Raw genomic sequence first — 17,414 nt, 5'->3', positions numbered from 1 at the left:
AAGAAGAGAAGGTCTACTTTGCAAGCCGACAAGAGCCAGCGCGCAAGGGTGTGGAGCGGGCATTTTGTGTGCTCCGGGCTCAATGGGCGGCGGTGAAGGGTCCAACCCGTTTGTGGTATGACGACTGCATTGTTGATATTATGTACGCGTGTATTATCATGCACAACATGATCGTCGAACAAGAAGGTCCAGAACTGACTGATTGGACCAATGAAGATGATACGGGTCGGGCCAAGTCATGGCGTGGCCACCGCCAGTGTATGAATGGGGATACCTCATGATGACGCCGAACGGCTCCAAGCACATGCCGACATGCGCCAACAAGAAGCCCATATTCGACTCCAGTATGATATAATTGAAGAGTTGTGGGCGCGCAGGAGTGCACGTTGATATTTATAATGTAATTTGTTGAAATTGTTTATTTGAGTCATATTGTATTAAATGAAGGAAAAAGGAGAAAAGTGAATAAAGTAAAGAAAATAAAGTAAAAGCGAGAATGAAGTATAGGTAAAGAAAATAAATTAAAAGAGAGAATGAAGTATAAAAAAATGAGCGAGTTAATAATTAATTATCAAAGAAAAATTAGTAGTATAAAATAAAATACGAAAGGTAACTCTCAACTCTAATTGTATTAGTTAACTAGTTTGTATTAATAATTTTAAAATTATACATAAGAAATGAAATAAAATATAATACGAGTATTATAATAAAAATAATTTATACTCCATATTTCTTCAAATAATCCTACTATAATAAAAAGAGTTTTCTTTTTTATGCACTTGCCCATTTTTGTAATATACGAGAAGGGGTCAGGTTTTATTTTGTGTCTGGAAGAAGGTGGTAATTTTTATTGAAATGAAGGTAGTTTCGATGCTTTTTGTCAGTAATTTGATTTAAATCAAATCATAATATCTCATTCAGTTTGGTAGAGAAATAAAAAGATTAAAAATCACCGTTTTTCTAATAGCGGCAAACCTTTGGGAAGAAAAAGCCAAAGTGCAATGTAGAGAGTGGAAATCGGATTAACGGTGCAAACAAATTCACCTGACTCGATCATCACTGCAATTACCATTAATGCAACTTCGAATTAGTCGTTGATTATTTATCCCCTTCCCACCCACCCTATGCAATTATCTTCTCCACCTTCAATTCCACACCTCAAAACCCAACTTACCCGCCTCCCCATGGCTTCCATTTCCAAAGAAGATAAGCAAGGTTTCCCCCTTATCTCTCTCTGTTCTTTTTTGTAATCATTAACATGGGTTCAAGAGATTATTGATTGTGTGTAATTTCAGGTTCTTCTGTTAAGAATGTTGCTGTAATTGGAGCTGGTGTTAGGTGAGTCGACCTGTAATTCACTGCTCGGATTGCTGAATTTTGCGTTTGTCATCATTTTCGGGAAATGCTGTTAATTTGTAGCTTGGTTAACACTTTCTCGACAAAAAATTCCAGAGGCTGCGGTGATCATAACCTAATTGAATTATTTGAAGTGATTATTGGATTGGTTTGGAAGAAATAGTAGTATATGACTAGAATGGTTGTATGCAGAATCTAACATACTTTTTTCCTTTGATTTTCTCAGCCTGATTTACTTATTCCCATCCAGTTTTTGATTTCGTTTGGTTTCTCTTTGTTTGTTTGTTTGTTTGTTTTCCTTGTGAAGTGGGCTATCTGCAGCATATAAGTTGAAATTGCAAGGGTTGAACGTCACAGTCTTTGAAGCTGATGGGAGAGTTGGAGGGAAGTTAAGAAGCATTTCACGAGATGGTTTGATATGGGATGAAGGAGCAAACACTATGGTACTCGTGAGGCAGTATGAAGTCTTCCATCAGTCTATTTTATAGGAATATGTATTCGTACTCAGAAGAGATGCTTTATCTTGTCGTGCGTATATTGACAAATTCTATCTTGTGGGCAGACTGAAAGCGAGGCACCTGTTGGGTTTTTGCTCGACAATCTTGGACTTAGGGATAAGCAACAATTTGTATGATCTTTTCTTCCTTTTTTTTGGATTCAATAAGTTAATCTTCCTCTTTATCCTTGTTTCTGCAAGTGCTATATTTTGTTTCTTCTAACACTATGAGTGTTTTCTCATGTTAAGTAGCTGTGGAATTTAATATGGTTTTATGATGCAGCCTCTTTCGCAACAGAAGCGTTATATAGCTAAAGACGGAGTGCCAGTATTGGTAGGGTCGTACTAACTGAATAGGGGGTGGCTACATTTCCATATTTGAAGCACTAACTGCACATTTTACATCTCAGCTACCATCAAATCCTGTTGCGCTTATCAGAAGCAATTTTCTCTCGGCAGGGTCAAAGGTTTGCTCCTATAATTTAACATTTATTAAGGACTGAAGCATGGAATTCATTAATAGTAAGCTCTTCTATTCCATAGGGGAAAGATTTATTAAGCTGAACTATATTTAGAGTTTGGAACGTTAAGTCAGGATCAAATGAGCCAGTGAACCTATTCTTGTGAATTACTTCTCCGTATGCTCCTTCCATTTTTTAAACAGCTTTTCATACAAAGTTGCTCTCTCTTTTCAGCTTCAATTATTTTTGGAGCCATTTTTGTGGAAAAGTATTAATGCATCCAAGAGGCCTGACGAAAAGGAAAGGTACCGAGAAACTATTTGAGTTAATATGCTAAATCTTGCCGAGTTAGTTCTCTCTCTGTCTACCTCCCCACCCCACCCCACACACACTCACACTCACACACACACACACACTCACACACAACATATATATAGAGCGACAGAGGGAGGATCATATTAAAACCTTCTCTCCTGTTCCTATAGTATCAGATGTAGAACCTAATTTGGACCATTGATCTTTGAATAATTTATTGTTGTAACCCAAAGTATATTATTGTAATAAATAAAATCTATGTCAAAATATATAAAAATGCATAGTTGTATGGTTATACGGGAGGGATGGTTTCTACTTGGTCCTATCCCTTTTCCTTATATATGTATATTCCTTCCAGTTGCATGTTTCTGATGCTTCACAGTGACATGATTTATATGGGAAACTGCAGAACTTCACTTTGTAATGCACTTGTGGCACATTTTCTCTTGTGCCCATATTTATTCTCTTTTTTGACAAACATTTTATAAGTGTTGATAACTTACATTCTGGGATACCTACTTCTTTGGATATTTTGAAAATCCATGTCATCTTAACACAGTTATTCTATCATCTTTGTGATAATCTATTAATTGTAACATATTTTAGTCTTTTTACTGTAATTGGGAATAGCGCTGGTTGCCTCAAAAAGCATGATTAATATTTGCTTGTGTCTGCAGTGTTGGTGCTTTCTTCCGACGACATTTTGGGAAAGAGGTAATACTCATAACATGGCGTACTCTTTTCTATTTATATTTTTGCAAATGAATATGAAACTAATCTCTGAGAATTATTCATATTGCAAGGACTTGTTCTTCAGAAAACTTTAAAGAATCATGTCTTTTTTGTTTTCCTTTCTTGTGTTGTGCCTAATTCTACTTTTGGAGGAAGTTATGTCATGTTTACTGGTTGGTTAAATATTGCTTAGTGTATGACATAATTACTTTTCAGGTTGTTGACTATCTTATTGATCCTTTTGTTGCTGGAACTAGTGGTGGAGATCCCGAGTCTCTATCAGTAAGTACTTACAAATTTCTATATTGTTTGATGTATTTCTTTTAATTTCAAAATCAAATGAAGATAGGATTGTGTGTAAAGATAATTAAATTTCTTCGAGTTGCCAATTTTTGTTTCTCTTGCCTTCCCCGATATTCAAAACTGAACCTGATACAAAATCTCTCTTCTTTACTGAACCAGATGCAACATGTATTTCCAGAGATATGGAATCTTGAGAAAAGGTAAGCTTCACATAGAGTTTATTTAAATTTGATTTTTGCAAACAGTTGAGTATGTTTAAAGTTCGTAATCAAAGACTGACAAAATTTTTAGTTTAGGAGGACATTGTCTGCAACAGTTTAAAAAATAGTACTTCAATAAAGAAATAAAATTTACACTAGCAATGTTTATATCTTTACATATATGAAATGTGATGTGCAAGAAGAGCAAACCTTTTCTGCTGCATCGGTCTTTCTTTGAGTTTAGTATCAATGTTGGTGATTTCCAATAACACTATTTATTTGCTTCACATTTAGCTGGTTCAAATTAGTTATTCTTTTATGGGATATTGGTCGGAAAAACCATGAACTTTAGGAGAAATCTGCTTCACATGGTGTGTGCGGCCCGCACTGATGCCCATGTCGGCGATGCAGTGGTAGAACTTAGGTCTTGATTGATGGTGTCGGTGGCCATGGGCATTGGGAACAGAGCGAATTGAGGAGATGGGGCTGGGGTATGGCCATATAAGCAGGTAGACGAGAAGGGGGACATTTTTGAAGGTGAGCTTGAGAGATTTTTTTGGTGAAACATTTTCAACTTTGATGGCCAGACATGGAAGTTCCAGAGGCATGTTGCCAGCCACGAGTTCAACGCCAAATCCCCAATATCTGTCGCCATCTCTGGCTTAAAACAATTTTTTTTTTCATGGATGGCTGTAATTAAACAAGTGCTAAACAAGCCCACATTATGCATTTTTATCATGCTAATCCATCATGTATATGTCTTTCAACGCTGTTATGATTTTTTCTGTGATTTTTCAGGTATGGTTCAATCATATCTGGTGCTATTCAGTCTAAGTTATCTGCCAAAAAGGACACATCTGGTGGAATAGACTCATCAGCACAGAAGAAGCAAAAGCATGGTTCATTTTCGTTTCTAGGTGGGATGCAGGTAGACCTATCAACTATAGTCTTCATACATCTTTAATCTAGAATTCAGTTTTCATCTTTCTTGGTAACCAAACTTTTCATTTGCAATCAACAAAATTCTGTACTTAAAATTAGGCTATGGGTGGTCAGGATTCTTGCTCTGTTGTATTACATCTAAAAGCTGTCCAGAGAAGCATACATAAAAGCATCAACACATTGTTAGCATACTCACATAAGAAGGCTAAAGCATTATGTACTACCCAGAAATTTCGCTAATACTTTCAGACATAGAGAAGTTACTGTTACTTGGTTAAAGTTGAGCATCTAAAGGGAGCACACCTCTTAAGCTCCTAAATAGTGTCTTCACGTTGGTCTCAATATTGTGCCTGAAGCATGGATTTGTTGACCTTTTTGGAATATCCTCTTGGAAGTTTAATGCAATTTGAAACATTGAATGATTACTTGTAGAAATAGTTCCTTGATGGTATATTATCATCTCGACTTTTTCATGCCAATGGTTATGATTGGAATGTAAGTGTGGTTTTGACTGTTCACAGACACTCACCAATGCATTGTGCAATGAACTCGGCAAAGATGAACTTAAACTTCAATCTAAGGTGCTGGAAATAGCTTGTAGTTGCAGTGAGAAGTCACCTCAAGATAGCTGGTCAATTTCTTATGAATTGAACGATAAAAGGCTTTCCAGTGAGAAGTCCTTTGACGCATTAATAGTCACAGTAAGTGCATATGCTTGATTCGGTTATACCTCCACTTCACATTGATACATATATATATGCACACACATAGGGTAGTGATCTATGAATAACTAAATCCTAATGCATAACTAGAGACCAAATCTCAATGATTAGATCAAAAAATGGATGGATCAAATTTTGTTTTAGAACTTTCAGATTTTGAAAACACGGAGGCCATTTTTAGTTCATACGACGGGTAACAAAGTCATTTTATTAATTCCGTGTACTGTAATTTGCGAGAATAAGGTTATTGCGTAGCCATTTTAGGCCATTGCATGGGTATAATTAGGTCATTCTGTAGCCGTTTCTGATCAGATTTAAGTGATTTCCGTGTCAGACTATGCAGATCATTTCAAAAGGAAAACAGTGCATTCCAATTTTGAAAAGACCATTTTACCTTTGTTATGAACTTAAACGCCCTTAAATCATGATAGTGGCTATCAAGGTTTTAATGTAATATGCTTTGTTTGACAAGTTCTCAAATTTTTTTGAAATTTAGACTGCGCAAGGATGAATGTTTATAATTTGTTTCCAATGTCTTTCTTTAAGGCCCCTCTTTCTGCTGTTAAACAACTGAAGATTACCAAAGGAGGAAACCCGTTCCTCCTAGATTTCATTCCTGAGGTATGTTCTTTCTTTGCATCTACAATGGCTATCTATACTTTTACCAGGCTTGACCCTATCTTCTATACCTACCGCCTTCAATGGAAATTATGGTGTTCATGCCTTTTCACTATGAGCAGGTTAGCTATTTACCAATGTCTGTCATAATCACAACATTTAAGAGGGAAAATGTAAAGCGACCACTTGAAGGCTTTGGTGTTCTCATACCCTCAAAAGAGCAACAAAATGGCTTGAGAACACTCGGTAATGTGATTCTTTTAGCTTCATGAATCATGAGTTTCTGAGTTTACTGTCTATTTATTTTTTATTTATGGTATTTAATTTCCTGCACACAGGCACTCTCTTTTCATCAATGATGTTCCCCGATCGGGCACCATCTGATGTTTATCTCTACACTACATTCGTTGGTGGAAGTAGAAATCGGGAGCTAGCCAGAGCTTCAAGGTGTCAACAGCTTGAATACATAAATATTTTCAATTCTACCTTTGTTTTTAAAAACCTTTTTTCATCTCTGTTACTTCTGTCTGTGGCAGTGATGAACTGAAGCAGATAGTGACATCTGATCTTAGACAGCTATTAGGTGCAGAGGGGGAACCTGCCTTTCTGAAGTAATTTTTCTTAACTCGGAGCATCTAGTGGGCATTTGAACTAAAGAGTTCTAGTAAATGAACCCATTATGGGTATGTTTTTCTTACCGGTTACGTGCTGTTGCAGTCACTATTATTGGAGCAAAGCATTTCCTTCGTATGGGCTTAATTATGGTTCGGTCATACAAGCTATTGACAAGATGGAAAAGGAACTCCCTGGACTTTTTTGTGCCGGTAAGTGTTCAATTTATGTTATTGTTGCCATCTATTTTTTATAAGCTGGGAAAACATCAGCTACATATGAAAACCACTTCGGTAAATTCTGGTTTTATAGTGACAAATTTCTTGTGTGTTTCTAATGCTAGGAAACCACAAGGGAGGATTATCAGTAGGCAAAGCCATCTCAAGCGGTTGTCAAGCAGCTGATCTTGTTATATCATATCTCGACTCTAGCTCTGATGCTAAAGAGAAATCGCAATGAAGAGGTACATTCCTTTTACGTAATAGCTTTACTGCAGGTTTTGCTTCCGTTATCTTGAAGTAAACAAATGACTCTTCATCGTTTCACTTGGAAGATCAAGCAACCTGCCCGATTTTGATTCCTTCAGAGATTTCTTTCCCTCATTATATTTCAGAGCATCTGTACTGGAATGATGTTCAACCCAGTGAACAATGACTTGATCTTGATATAGCACGTTGCTCGTCAGAGGGCAAGGTTGGCCACGAGCTGCAGTCGGGCGGAGCCCTGCCAAAAGGGTTTACTTGTATCGTCTACCCAAACTGTTCTACTTTGTGATTAAAACATTAGTACTTTCTTGTACACTTGCTAATTCTTGATCTGTTCAAGAATTGTGGAATGTATCTATTGTTGTGTTAGTAGACGACAATGATGTTTAGTGTGGTGCTTTGGTTTGTTCTTTTCAGTTTTCTGAAAAGTGGTCACAACATTCACTCGCAACTGACCTTTAATATTTGTTATTTGAATCACGGCTTCATCATCTTTTTCGTTTATCCCACGTTGACAATTAATATTGAACATAGATTTATTATATTAAACTTAACTGATTAGAATATTTGACACATCACTTTTACATAAAATAAGATAATCATAAAAAAAACTAAGCTACTCATCTTATTTCTAATAAACAATACTTCATCCGTCCACTCTAAATGACACTTTTTTTTATTGTTCTATTCTAATTGACACTGTATTGACATTTTTAGTTGCTATTTTCTAATAGTCCAAATCATAATTTGAAGTTTGTATAATATTTCTTAAGGTCATCCAGTATCTTGTCTCTTATATATCTCCTCCATTTAACATTCATGAGTTTCACATCACTTTTTTATTTCATCTCTTAATTAAGAAACAACATCTCCATGTCTTCCGTTGTAGGGGTCCCACTAATTCATTTAATTTTTAATTTTTTCCAAAAAAAATAATTTATATTTAGATTAAATATTATTTTAATACTAAATTCATAAATTTTATTGATAAAATGAAAACATAATTGAAAAATACAAAAAATGCATAATTTGAAGTCCTAATATTACAATGTATTTTATGCGACAAAATACATTTTCCTAAAAGCAAAAGGGCTTGTTGAAAATTAGCTAGCACAACGGAAGAGTTACTCCATAAAAATGATGTGCGAGATCGGCTAATGGTTGCCAAATTTCCCGTAAATATGCTCAATTAGATATTCCTTGATTGGGTGTGGGCGAGAGCATAGTTCCTTGCCCGAAAATGTAATATCACACCCCTCTTTCTTAATTTATTATTTTTTTCTATCTCATAAGAAATCATCACTTGTAACGGGAGTATAAAAAATAAATATGGAGTAGTATTTCTTAGTTTTATTTTTGAAATTCGAGAAATCTAAAAAAAAAATGAATAGATGATAAATGAACTAAATTAGAGATTATCGTTTTCCTCGGATCTCATATTCGCCGCCGTGGTGATTATCGTTTTTGTAGGTGAATTTTCTCCGCTCGATCTGCTATTCAGCTGTCTATTTTATTGTATTTTCTTCTTATGTAGTGTTATTTCACTCCCGATTGTCGCCTTGCATTTCTACATGTTGGTAGGTTAATCTGTGGTTGTTTATGTGATGATGCCTTTATTGCTTGCAGGGGCGGAGCCAGGATTTTATTGGAGAAGGGGCAAAAATATAATACATAGAAAAATTTTATGTATTTGAGAAGGGACAATTAGTGTGGTTAAAGTACATAATTAAAATTTTATGTATAAATATATAAGAGAATGAGTGGATGAGGAGGGGCAATTGCCCCATGTCCTCATAAGGTGGCTACGCCCCTGATTGCTTGTGTTTTGAGATGTTGAATGGTGTTCTTCTGTATGCGTGCGATTTTCGTGTTTGAATGTTGAAATTATTGATTGAATTGTAGTCAAATTTAGAGCATACCACCTCTTTATTCCATCTTCAGTTATCGGTACTGGTTGTTTGTAGAAATTCTCAATTAGGGTTGTTCTGATTCACATTCACTACATCTAGTGGAGCGATGTCGTGGCATTGTTGCTCATTTGGTGAATGGTGGCTTTCTTGTGTTATCGAGATATGTTTGAATAGCGATGGATGTATGCACACATTGGAAAATCTCTCCACTTAATGTTTCCCCTTGAAGGGAGAGGTTAAACATGGTTAATTTCTATCATAGTAATTCAAAATCTTAAACTTATTTTAGCTTTGTGTTTTTGGTCCTTGAATGGTTATTTGCTGTTAATGAGAATTTGCGCCTACTGCCTTTGGGATTATTCAAGCTGAGTATCTTCCAATCTGTTCTTTTATTTTGATAACAGAGAGATAAGATGTTTGGGGGCAGAGCTCTCCGTCGGTTGCTAAGAGAGAGACTTCAGTCGCAAAACACCGTAAGCTTATCTTTCTTGGTTAACTTTTACATTTTTTCTGTCTGGATAGTTTCTCATTTTTGTCAATGCTATTAATGTAAGGTTGGTGAAACCATTCCTCTGGTCCTAACACAGATACTGAAAATATGTGCAAAATCTGCCCATGATTGAAAGTTGAATGAATGCATCCATTCATTTCCAAAGTTCTAACTATCTATTATCCTAGTCTATGGGAAACATGATACACAACTTCTTCTCTCACAAAGCCTTGGTTCAAATTTTCTATTTCCTGACACAGAACTAAGAAATTATTTCATATTCTTTGGCATAACCAGCATCTAGGAAAATTCTTAATTCAGTGCTACAGAAATACTAAAATGGTGAATCCAATTTTTTGTTTGCATTCAGGTTTCTCCAGTTTTGTCATCTCTTATTTCTAAGAAAGAGCAGGAAGCAGTTGGATCTGCCACCACCAAGTCCTGGAGGGTATTGGCTCTATGTGGGGCAGGTGTCTCAGGGTTGTTAAGTTATGCAACAATAGCATCTTGTGATGAGGCTGAACATGGTTTGGAAGCTGCCACCTATCCTTGGCCACACAGTGGCATTCTAAATTCATACGACCATGCTTCGTGAGTTAATCTGTTGCTTTTTCAACTTCTTTTTTTGTACACTGTATTTATAAGAACTGAATATCTTGATTTCTGCATTTTCTGTTTCCAAATTTCCTTATAAATTAAAACTTTTTGTAAAATTGGAACTTGATTGAGTTAAATTTTCTGTGTCTATTTGCTATTAGATTCATTCTTATAAAGTTTTTCCGTTGAAATAGTGTTACATCACCTCTCTGAATTCCTTATCCCGTACATTGGTTTATAACCTGATGCCAGGAATTTGCACTGCATGTTGTAGTTGTTTTCAACCCATATGAATCTCCTATAATATCAACTTGGTAAACGGAGGCCTATCAACGCAGTTCTTCTCTAGCCTCTGGTTCTTGACGGTGAAGAAAAAGTTGTATTTTGGGGCAGTCCGTTTTCATAGATTCTCTCCTTGTATGTGTTGGATCTTTTTTCTTAGGGTATGATCAACCCAAAGTATCTTATTTTTCATAATTACTGATGACCAGATCGATGTCCAAACTGTACTATGCATTCTGCCAAAAGACCAACCTCATATTCTCATTCAAAAATGCTATTTCCTTCAACATATACTTGAGCATTAGAAGGTGCCAACTAATTTTAGAAGGGGACATCATGTTTATATGCTCATGATGAATCATTGAAAAGAAGATGGATTTTTAATGAACTAAACAAACTATGCCTAGGGAAAGTGAGATTGGATTTATTTGCTCCTATACCAGTATATAGTTGCAATGTGTATTTATTTTCTGTTATTTGTTTGGCCAATGTTCTTGTGCTTTCTGCTGAAAATATTCATTGTTGTAGCTGTAACTTGTAAGCATTGCAATTACATGTCGATTACGTAGTTATGCTTTTATCATCATATGAGAGACTTGTCCCATTAAACCCAAATGGTTGTCTGTGATCTGTTCTACCAAATATGTCGGATTAGTTTCTACTACTGTGATTGGATTTCATCCTCTTCTCCATTTAAATACTTGAATGCTCTTCATTTCCAATTGATTTTAAATTAAAATGCCTTTTTCCATGTTAAACAGGATTCGCCGTGGTCACCAGGTGTATCAACAAGTTTGTGCCTCCTGCCATTCAATGTCCTTAATTTCATTCCGCGACTTGGTAGGTGTTGCGTATACAGAAGAGGAAACTAAAGCTATGGCCGCTGAGATTGAGGTAGTTGATGGGCCTAATGATGAGGGGGAGATGTTTACTCGTCCTGGCAAGCTCAGTGACCGGTTTCCTCAGCCATATGCAAATGAACAAGCAGCTAGGTTCGCTAATGGCGGCGCTTATCCTCCCGATTTAAGTCTTATAACCAAAGTATTTTCGACCTCTCCCTATTTCTTTATCCTTGTAATGTCATGTTATCATCTCTGCTTATATGTTATTCTTTTTGCTTCTTTAGGCTCGTCACAATGGACAAAATTATGTTTTTGCCCTATTGACTGGATATCATGACCCTCCTGCTGGTGTCACAGTAAGTTTCTCTGGTTCATATTTGATTTACCTTTGCAAATTTCAATATTATACTGAAGAATTTGTGTCTAAGACTCTAAGCTGACCGCAACTTAGTACAGTGTTTATTGAATTTAAGTCTTTTTTTAAACTCTAGTAAGGTCGAGTGGCAGGGCATGTCTCTTTATGCATTTGGTCACCCTTATATATATGGGATTCTAAATGGTGAAAGTATTTCTATTTTAGATTCGTGAAGGATTGCATTATAACCCTTACTTCCCTGGTGGAGCTATTGCTATGCCAAAAATGCTTAATGATGGTGCTGTTGAGTATGAAGATGGTACACCTGCAACAGAAGCTCAGGTAAAATCCCTGATTATTTCCTTGCACGTATTGGTATCAGTCTTTCCATTCATGCATAGGTCTGAGAAATAGGTCACATTCCCATTTCCCGTATCATCCTCATCTCTTTATTTGTTATCTTTCGTAGATGGGGAAAGATGTTGTCACATTTTTAACATGGGCTGCAGAGCCAGAAATGGAAGAGAGAAAACTGGTAAGGTTTCAATAACAAATATATCAAAGACTTCAAAAACCCATGAGCTTTTTACCTCTTGTCTAACATATTGGCATTGCTAAACTGAAACCACAGATGGGATTCAAATGGATATTCGTTCTATCACTCGCGCTTCTTCAAGCTGGTTATTACAGGCGCATGAGGTGGTCTGTTCTCAAGTCTCGAAAGCTGGTGCTTGATGTTGTGAACTAGATTCCTCAACTTCCGTGCTTGAGGAACAACTATCTGCTTGTCTTTGCGCTAGTTTATTCATGAACTGACAGTTTTTTTCCAGGCTACGGGCAGATTTGTAGCTCTTTCGATTTTGGTGGCGAATAATGTAATCTCACTAGCGAAAAGATTTCTTGTTTTTTTTTCCCGCTGCCAATGGAAACTGGTATTGTTTGGATTTCTGTATGAAAAATGAGATTTAGAGAGCGAGATTCCCTGAAAGTGAAACTCCATGTAATAACCGAATACTAGTGTACTATTTTTCTCAGTTCACATTCAATCATTAGTATGATTGATATGTTTTGAAGGCATGAGTTTTCTTTCCCGTGATCCATTTTTTATGAAGTAATCACTCCTTCCAATCTACATCTTAGTATTATTGTGAGTGAAATACATACAATGGTAGTTGACTTTATATTGTTGGATTTATAAAAACAAATAAAGACCGTATAGTAGTAATAGTTATAACACAGTATATTAGTAATAGTTTTAACATGTGACCATAGCAACTACTTTTCGCGAATAAGAGCATCCGCAATGTGCAAGCTGCAACCCGTCTTGGCAAGACGAGACCAGGGGGAGCGGGATAAGTTGCAAGTGTCCCCTCCCGGCGAGACTCACACACCCACATAAAATTTCCAAACATTCGGCAATCAACAAATTATGCGAACATGAAATTAGTCCAATAGGAAATACCAAATCTATAAAATCTTTTACAATAGAACCGTAGATTTTGGCTATGATACCAATTGAACAAAAACATTCAATCAACAAACAATCCAATATTGTATACTGTGGGATCGGATACATATAACAATTAATACTCTATCTATTCCATAATAAATGTCACACTTGAGTGATGACACATGATTTTAGGAGATGTTTTGTATGTTAAGTGCACAGAGAAAATATATTTTTATATATTAACGTGAGAGAAAACATTTTTTAAAAAATGAAAATTTGACATCTTTTGTGGGACAAACCAAAAAGAAAAGTATGACATTTATTTTGGGAGTACTAAATACAATAAATAAATGAATAATTGTATTTAAAAACACACTATGCAGATTATTTTGATATACTACTATATCCAAGCCAAAATACAATTATTTATTATTTTGGTTGAGATACATATAACAATTAATACTAAATAAAATAAACAAGTATTTAAAAATCTCACTATAACCAAAAGCAATATGCAGATTATTTTTCCAATATATACATTGAGAAATTTATTATATTACTGATTAAATGACCAAAATATTCCTATTATGCAAGCAACATTATATAGCCTAACATATATCCAATTACTAGGATCAGTAATCAGATGATGTGAATTTTCGAAATCATAGATACACCTTATTTCCTGACAATAATCTATGTCTTTGATTTTTAACAGTAAACTGGTCTTTGTTTTCTCTCCTTTCCCTCTCAATCTCAATGCTCCATTCCATATCACCTCAGCCATCAATGCCAAAGCTCCCATTTTTCCTACTCTCATCAATGCTGATTATTCCCTTCCAACCCCCTCTCATTATCATTTGAACTTGTTTCAACTCTTCACCATTTATGTCAAATTCTGTCTGTTAATAAAACCTTCAAGTTTCACCCTTTTGCTTCCTTAAGTTGTATAGAATCCACCATTCTTCTCTTTCTTTCTTTCTTTCTTTCTTTCTTTCTTTCTTTCTTTCTTTCTTTCTTCTCCATCTTTAATGTTTCCTCAATATCTTATCTCCATGAAACCATCAATTCTACAACAAATAGGGTGTTCAAATTACTATGTATTAGTGTTTCTTTCATGGCTGGTGTTTGCTTGCTGCACTCATCAGCTGAGAAGTTATGAAACTCAGCTTCTTCTTCAGATGAGGAAGCATTTGGAGTACCCTCTGCCACTGAGCAATTGGGAAAATAACAATGCTGATTTCTGCAATTTGTTCTCTTCACCACAGCTCACCATCAAATGCGAGAACAATTCTGTCACCGAGCTTCGGATCATGGGAGACAAACCTGCAAAGGTCAGTAGTGAATTCAGAGGGTTTGCAATCCCAAATCTAACATTGACTCAGGGTTTCTCTATGGATTCTTTCATTACAACCTTGGTAAGGTTGTCCAGCTTAAAGGTTGTTACTTTAGTGTCTCTAGGCATATGGGGCCAACTCCCTGACAAAATCAATAGATTATATCTGCTTGAAGCTTTAGACATGAGTTCAAATTTCTTGTTTGGTTCAATTCCTTCTCAAATGTCAAGCATGGATAAGCTTAGGACTTTGAGCTTTGATCAGAACTATTTCAATGGCAGTGTTCCTGAGTGGTTGGATTCGTGGTCGAATCTCACTGTGTTGAGCTTAAAGAACAACAGATTGAATGGTGAGGTTCCTTCTGCAGTTGCAAGAATCACAACATTGATTGAATTAGTTTTGTCTCACAACTTTCTCACTGGAAAGATGCCTGATCTGAGCAAACTCTCCACTTTGCAGTTGCTAGATTTGAGAGAGAACAGTTTAGATTCTACATTGCCCCCTCTGCCAAAAGGGCTGGTTAATGTATTTCTCAGCAAGAACTCATTTTCCGGTAGCATACCCGAACAATTTGTTAAGTTGGAACAGCTACAGCATCTTGATTTGTCGAATAATCATCTTACCGGAACCCCTCCTTCTCTGCTCTTCTCTCTCCCCAATATTAGTTACTTGAATCTGTCATCCAACACTCTTAGTGGATCACTTCCTGAGCATCTCAAGTGCGGAGAAGGACTTAGTTTGATCGATCTTTCTGATAATAAAATGGTAGGCCAGCTTCCTAATTGCTTGGCAGATGAAAGAATAGTCGAAATTAGTGGGAATTGTTTCTCAACTGATGCCAGGGATCAGCATTCTGCATCATACTGCAAAGGCGTTAGCAAGGGCGAAGGACGGTCTAGAATGAGGGAAATAGCCCTTCTGGCCGGAATTGTCGTTGTAGTGATAATTATCTTGCTTGTTGGTCTTATGTTTTTCTATAAAAGGCACCGAACACAGCATGCACTAGTTCGGCACATTGCACCTAAGGTTAAACAAGATGATCGACCAATTTCCCCCGATCTCCTAGCAAGTACCAGTATGTTAACTTCTCTGCACTATGGTTCAGTTACAATGTCATCTATCCTTTTTTTTTTTGCTTCTAAATCTTGAATTTTTCCATTTTTTCCTTCCATCAGAGATACTTTCTGAAGTTGAGAACCAAAGTTCTCCATCCTATAGGGTGTTTACTTTACCAGAACTTAAAGAAGCTACCAAAAACTTTGATCAGTCAACTTTCTTAGGCCAAGGTTCTTTCGGAAAGGTAGGCGGCTTAGCCAATTATGGAGCTATTTTTCGCCTCGGAACATAGGCTCTTTGATGTGATTTTGCGTATTTTGCATTAACTAGGGGTTCATATGTACAGGTTTACAAGGGAAGGTTAGAGAATGGAAGCTTTGTTGCTATCCGATCTTTAACTCTATACAGAAAATGCTCGATTCAAAACCTCAAGCGGCGGATTGATTTGCTTTCAAAGCTTCGCCATCCTCACTTGGTTGCCCTTCTTGGTCATTGCATTGATGATGGAACGCAGGACGACTCAACTGTGCATAGGTTGTACCTCGTGCAAGAATTCGTTCCTAATGGAAGCTTCCGCTCTCATCTCTCAGGTACTATACGCATCGCCAATCTTTTTACACAAGACATATGTTATTAACTTTATAGACAATGAAATTTGGTTGTGTTGTTGTACAGAGAAGGTCCTGAAGTGGCCAGAAAGATTGGCTGTTGTAATCGGTGCAGCCAAGGCCATACATTTTCTTCACACCGGGGTGATCCCCCCTTCTCTGAGCAATCATCTAACGACCAACAGTATACTGATAGATGAGCATGGGATTGCGCAGCTTAGTGATTATGGAATGTCTCTCATTGCAGATGAAACTGAAAAAACTGATGTATGCTCCTCCCTTCACTTTTGATTCCATATTAATTCTTGTAAGCAGCTATTTATCCTTTGCAGGACGATGTTCACAACTTCGGGTTCATATTACTCGAGTCACTGGTAGGTCCTATCACAAGTTCAAAAGGCGAAGCGTTTCTGCTAAATGAGATGGTATGTTATGTTGGTTCCTTTTATTGCAGTTTATGGTTTAGGTGTTTGATTCTTTATCTTTTCCTCAAATGGCAGACATCGTTCAGCAGCCAAGATGGTAGGCGAAGGATAGTGGAACCAATCGTGCTAGCCACGAGCTCACAGGAGTCATTGTCCATTGTGATATCCATCACGAACAAATGTATATCAGATGGATCCTCGGGGTGGCCCTCGTTCGAAGATGTGCTGTGGAACTTGCAGTATGCTGCTCAAGTGCAGGCCACGGCCGATGCTGATCCGGATAGTGCATCGCATCAGAGCTTCGGCTAACCTCTCCTCCTCTTTGGTTAAGTTATACTAGTAGGGAATGTAAATTTAGAGGTTAGATAGTGAGTTATGCTATATTGGCAAAAATGTAAATGCATTCTTTTTCAGTATTTGATTTATACAGTGAAGAAATTAGGTGGTGGCACTTAATGGATTAGTTAGGCATTAACTTGGCTTAGCAGTTTAACAGCCCAACAAGAATACTAGTGTAGGGGAGTTTTCAACTTACCATTATGTAAGTTGATGAGCATTTAAGGTTACATCAACTCTAACTCTCTCACCTTCCATCACATTTATACTTACTATTTGCAGAGAGAGATGCAAGATTTCATACTCTACCAACTTCCTCTCTCTCTCTCTCTCTCTTGCTGGTAAGGTATTTCATAACATAATTACTACTCCAACCAAATCAAAAGTAGCCAAGTTTAGATAAGAAGAATAATAACATGTAGCATCAATAACATAATTAAAATGAACATATATTTTTATGAGTAAATAAGTAGGAGTGGGAAGCCCA

General features: G+C 36.6%; 3 protein-coding genes across 13 annotated transcripts; all 3 read left to right on the top strand.

Annotated features, from left to right (window-relative positions):
• The first annotated feature begins 986 nt into the window (after window positions 1-986).
• LOC121791519 (protoporphyrinogen oxidase, mitochondrial-like) lies at window positions 987-7,722 on the top strand. 3 transcript variants are annotated; one of them, XM_042189440.1, is made up of 19 exons: window positions 987-1,215; window positions 1,296-1,338; window positions 1,664-1,799; window positions 1,919-1,984; window positions 2,136-2,186; window positions 2,263-2,319; window positions 2,548-2,618; window positions 3,306-3,342; window positions 3,577-3,642; window positions 3,823-3,863; window positions 4,662-4,791; window positions 5,327-5,506; window positions 6,074-6,148; window positions 6,268-6,391; window positions 6,484-6,592; window positions 6,682-6,756; window positions 6,863-6,969; window positions 7,101-7,220; window positions 7,371-7,722. In XM_042189440.1, the coding sequence occupies exons 1-18, from the start codon at window positions 1,125-1,127 to the stop codon at window positions 7,214-7,216; spliced, it is 1,575 nt and encodes a 524-aa protein (XP_042045374.1). In that variant the 5' UTR covers window positions 987-1,124; the 3' UTR covers window positions 7,217-7,220; window positions 7,371-7,722. The 3 variants fall into 3 exon arrangements, with proteins under 3 accessions (XP_042045374.1, XP_042045373.1, XP_042045375.1); XM_042189439.1 differs by having other exon boundaries at window positions 7,311-7,722; XM_042189441.1 differs by lacking the exon at window positions 1,296-1,338 and having other exon boundaries at window positions 7,311-7,722.
• Window positions 7,723-8,420: 698 nt separating this feature from the next.
• On the top strand, window positions 8,421-12,795 carry LOC121791521 (cytochrome c1-2, heme protein, mitochondrial-like). Of its 8 annotated transcripts, none has more exons than XM_042189450.1 (9): window positions 8,560-8,712; window positions 8,869-8,960; window positions 9,557-9,625; window positions 10,013-10,233; window positions 11,283-11,562; window positions 11,648-11,719; window positions 11,944-12,060; window positions 12,188-12,253; window positions 12,350-12,795. In XM_042189450.1, exons 3-9 carry the CDS (start codon window positions 9,566-9,568, stop codon window positions 12,464-12,466), a joined length of 933 nt encoding a protein of 310 aa, XP_042045384.1. In that variant the 5' UTR covers window positions 8,560-8,712; window positions 8,869-8,960; window positions 9,557-9,565; the 3' UTR covers window positions 12,467-12,795. The 8 variants fall into 8 exon arrangements, with proteins under 8 accessions (XP_042045380.1, XP_042045383.1, XP_042045384.1 ...); XM_042189445.1 differs by having other exon boundaries at window positions 8,561-8,708; XM_042189446.1 differs by lacking the exons at window positions 8,560-8,712; window positions 8,869-8,960 and adding an exon at window positions 8,421-8,484.
• A 1,271-nt stretch (window positions 12,796-14,066) lies between these two features.
• Window positions 14,067-17,031, top strand: LOC121791516 (probable inactive leucine-rich repeat receptor-like protein kinase At3g03770). Of its 2 annotated transcripts, XM_042189438.1 has the most exons (6): window positions 14,067-15,577; window positions 15,678-15,802; window positions 15,905-16,148; window positions 16,234-16,433; window positions 16,499-16,591; window positions 16,667-17,031. In XM_042189438.1, the coding sequence occupies exons 1-6, from the start codon at window positions 14,197-14,199 to the stop codon at window positions 16,898-16,900; spliced, it is 2,277 nt and encodes a 758-aa protein (XP_042045372.1). In that variant the 5' UTR covers window positions 14,067-14,196; the 3' UTR covers window positions 16,901-17,031. The 2 variants fall into 2 exon arrangements, with proteins under 2 accessions (XP_042045372.1, XP_042045371.1); XM_042189437.1 differs by having other exon boundaries at window positions 16,499-17,031.
• Window positions 17,032-17,414: the final 383 nt, after the last annotated feature.

This window comes from Salvia splendens, unplaced genomic scaffold (genome assembly GCF_004379255.2).
Source record: "Salvia splendens isolate huo1 unplaced genomic scaffold, SspV2 ctg839, whole genome shotgun sequence".
Lineage (NCBI taxonomy): Eukaryota > Viridiplantae > Streptophyta > Magnoliopsida > Lamiales > Lamiaceae > Salvia > Salvia splendens.
Note: the sequence above shows the minus strand (reverse complement) of the source record. Positions and strands in the feature narration are given on the sequence as shown.

Coding starts and splice junctions, on each gene's coding strand:
- LOC121791516 (XM_042189437.1), top strand. CDS start 14,197: ATGTTTCCTCAATATCTTATCTCCATGAAACCATCAATTCTACAACAA. Junction 15,578..15,677: donor CGATCTCCTAGCAAGTACCA/GTATGTTAACTT, acceptor TCCTTCCATCAG/AGATACTTTCTGAAGTTGAG. Junction 16,434..16,498: donor ATGAAACTGAAAAAACTGAT/GTATGCTCCTCC, acceptor TATCCTTTGCAG/GACGATGTTCACAACTTCGG.
- LOC121791519 (XM_042189440.1), top strand. CDS start 1,125: ATGCAATTATCTTCTCCACCTTCAATTCCACACCTCAAAACCCAACTT. Junction 2,187..2,262: donor AAGACGGAGTGCCAGTATTG/GTAGGGTCGTAC, acceptor TTTACATCTCAG/CTACCATCAAATCCTGTTGC. Junction 6,149..6,267: donor TCCTAGATTTCATTCCTGAG/GTATGTTCTTTC, acceptor CACTATGAGCAG/GTTAGCTATTTACCAATGTC.
- LOC121791521 (XM_042189448.1), top strand. Junction 11,563..11,647: donor ATTTAAGTCTTATAACCAAA/GTATTTTCGACC, acceptor TTGCTTCTTTAG/GCTCGTCACAATGGACAAAA. Junction 12,061..12,187: donor CACCTGCAACAGAAGCTCAG/GTAAAATCCCTG, acceptor TATCTTTCGTAG/ATGGGGAAAGATGTTGTCAC.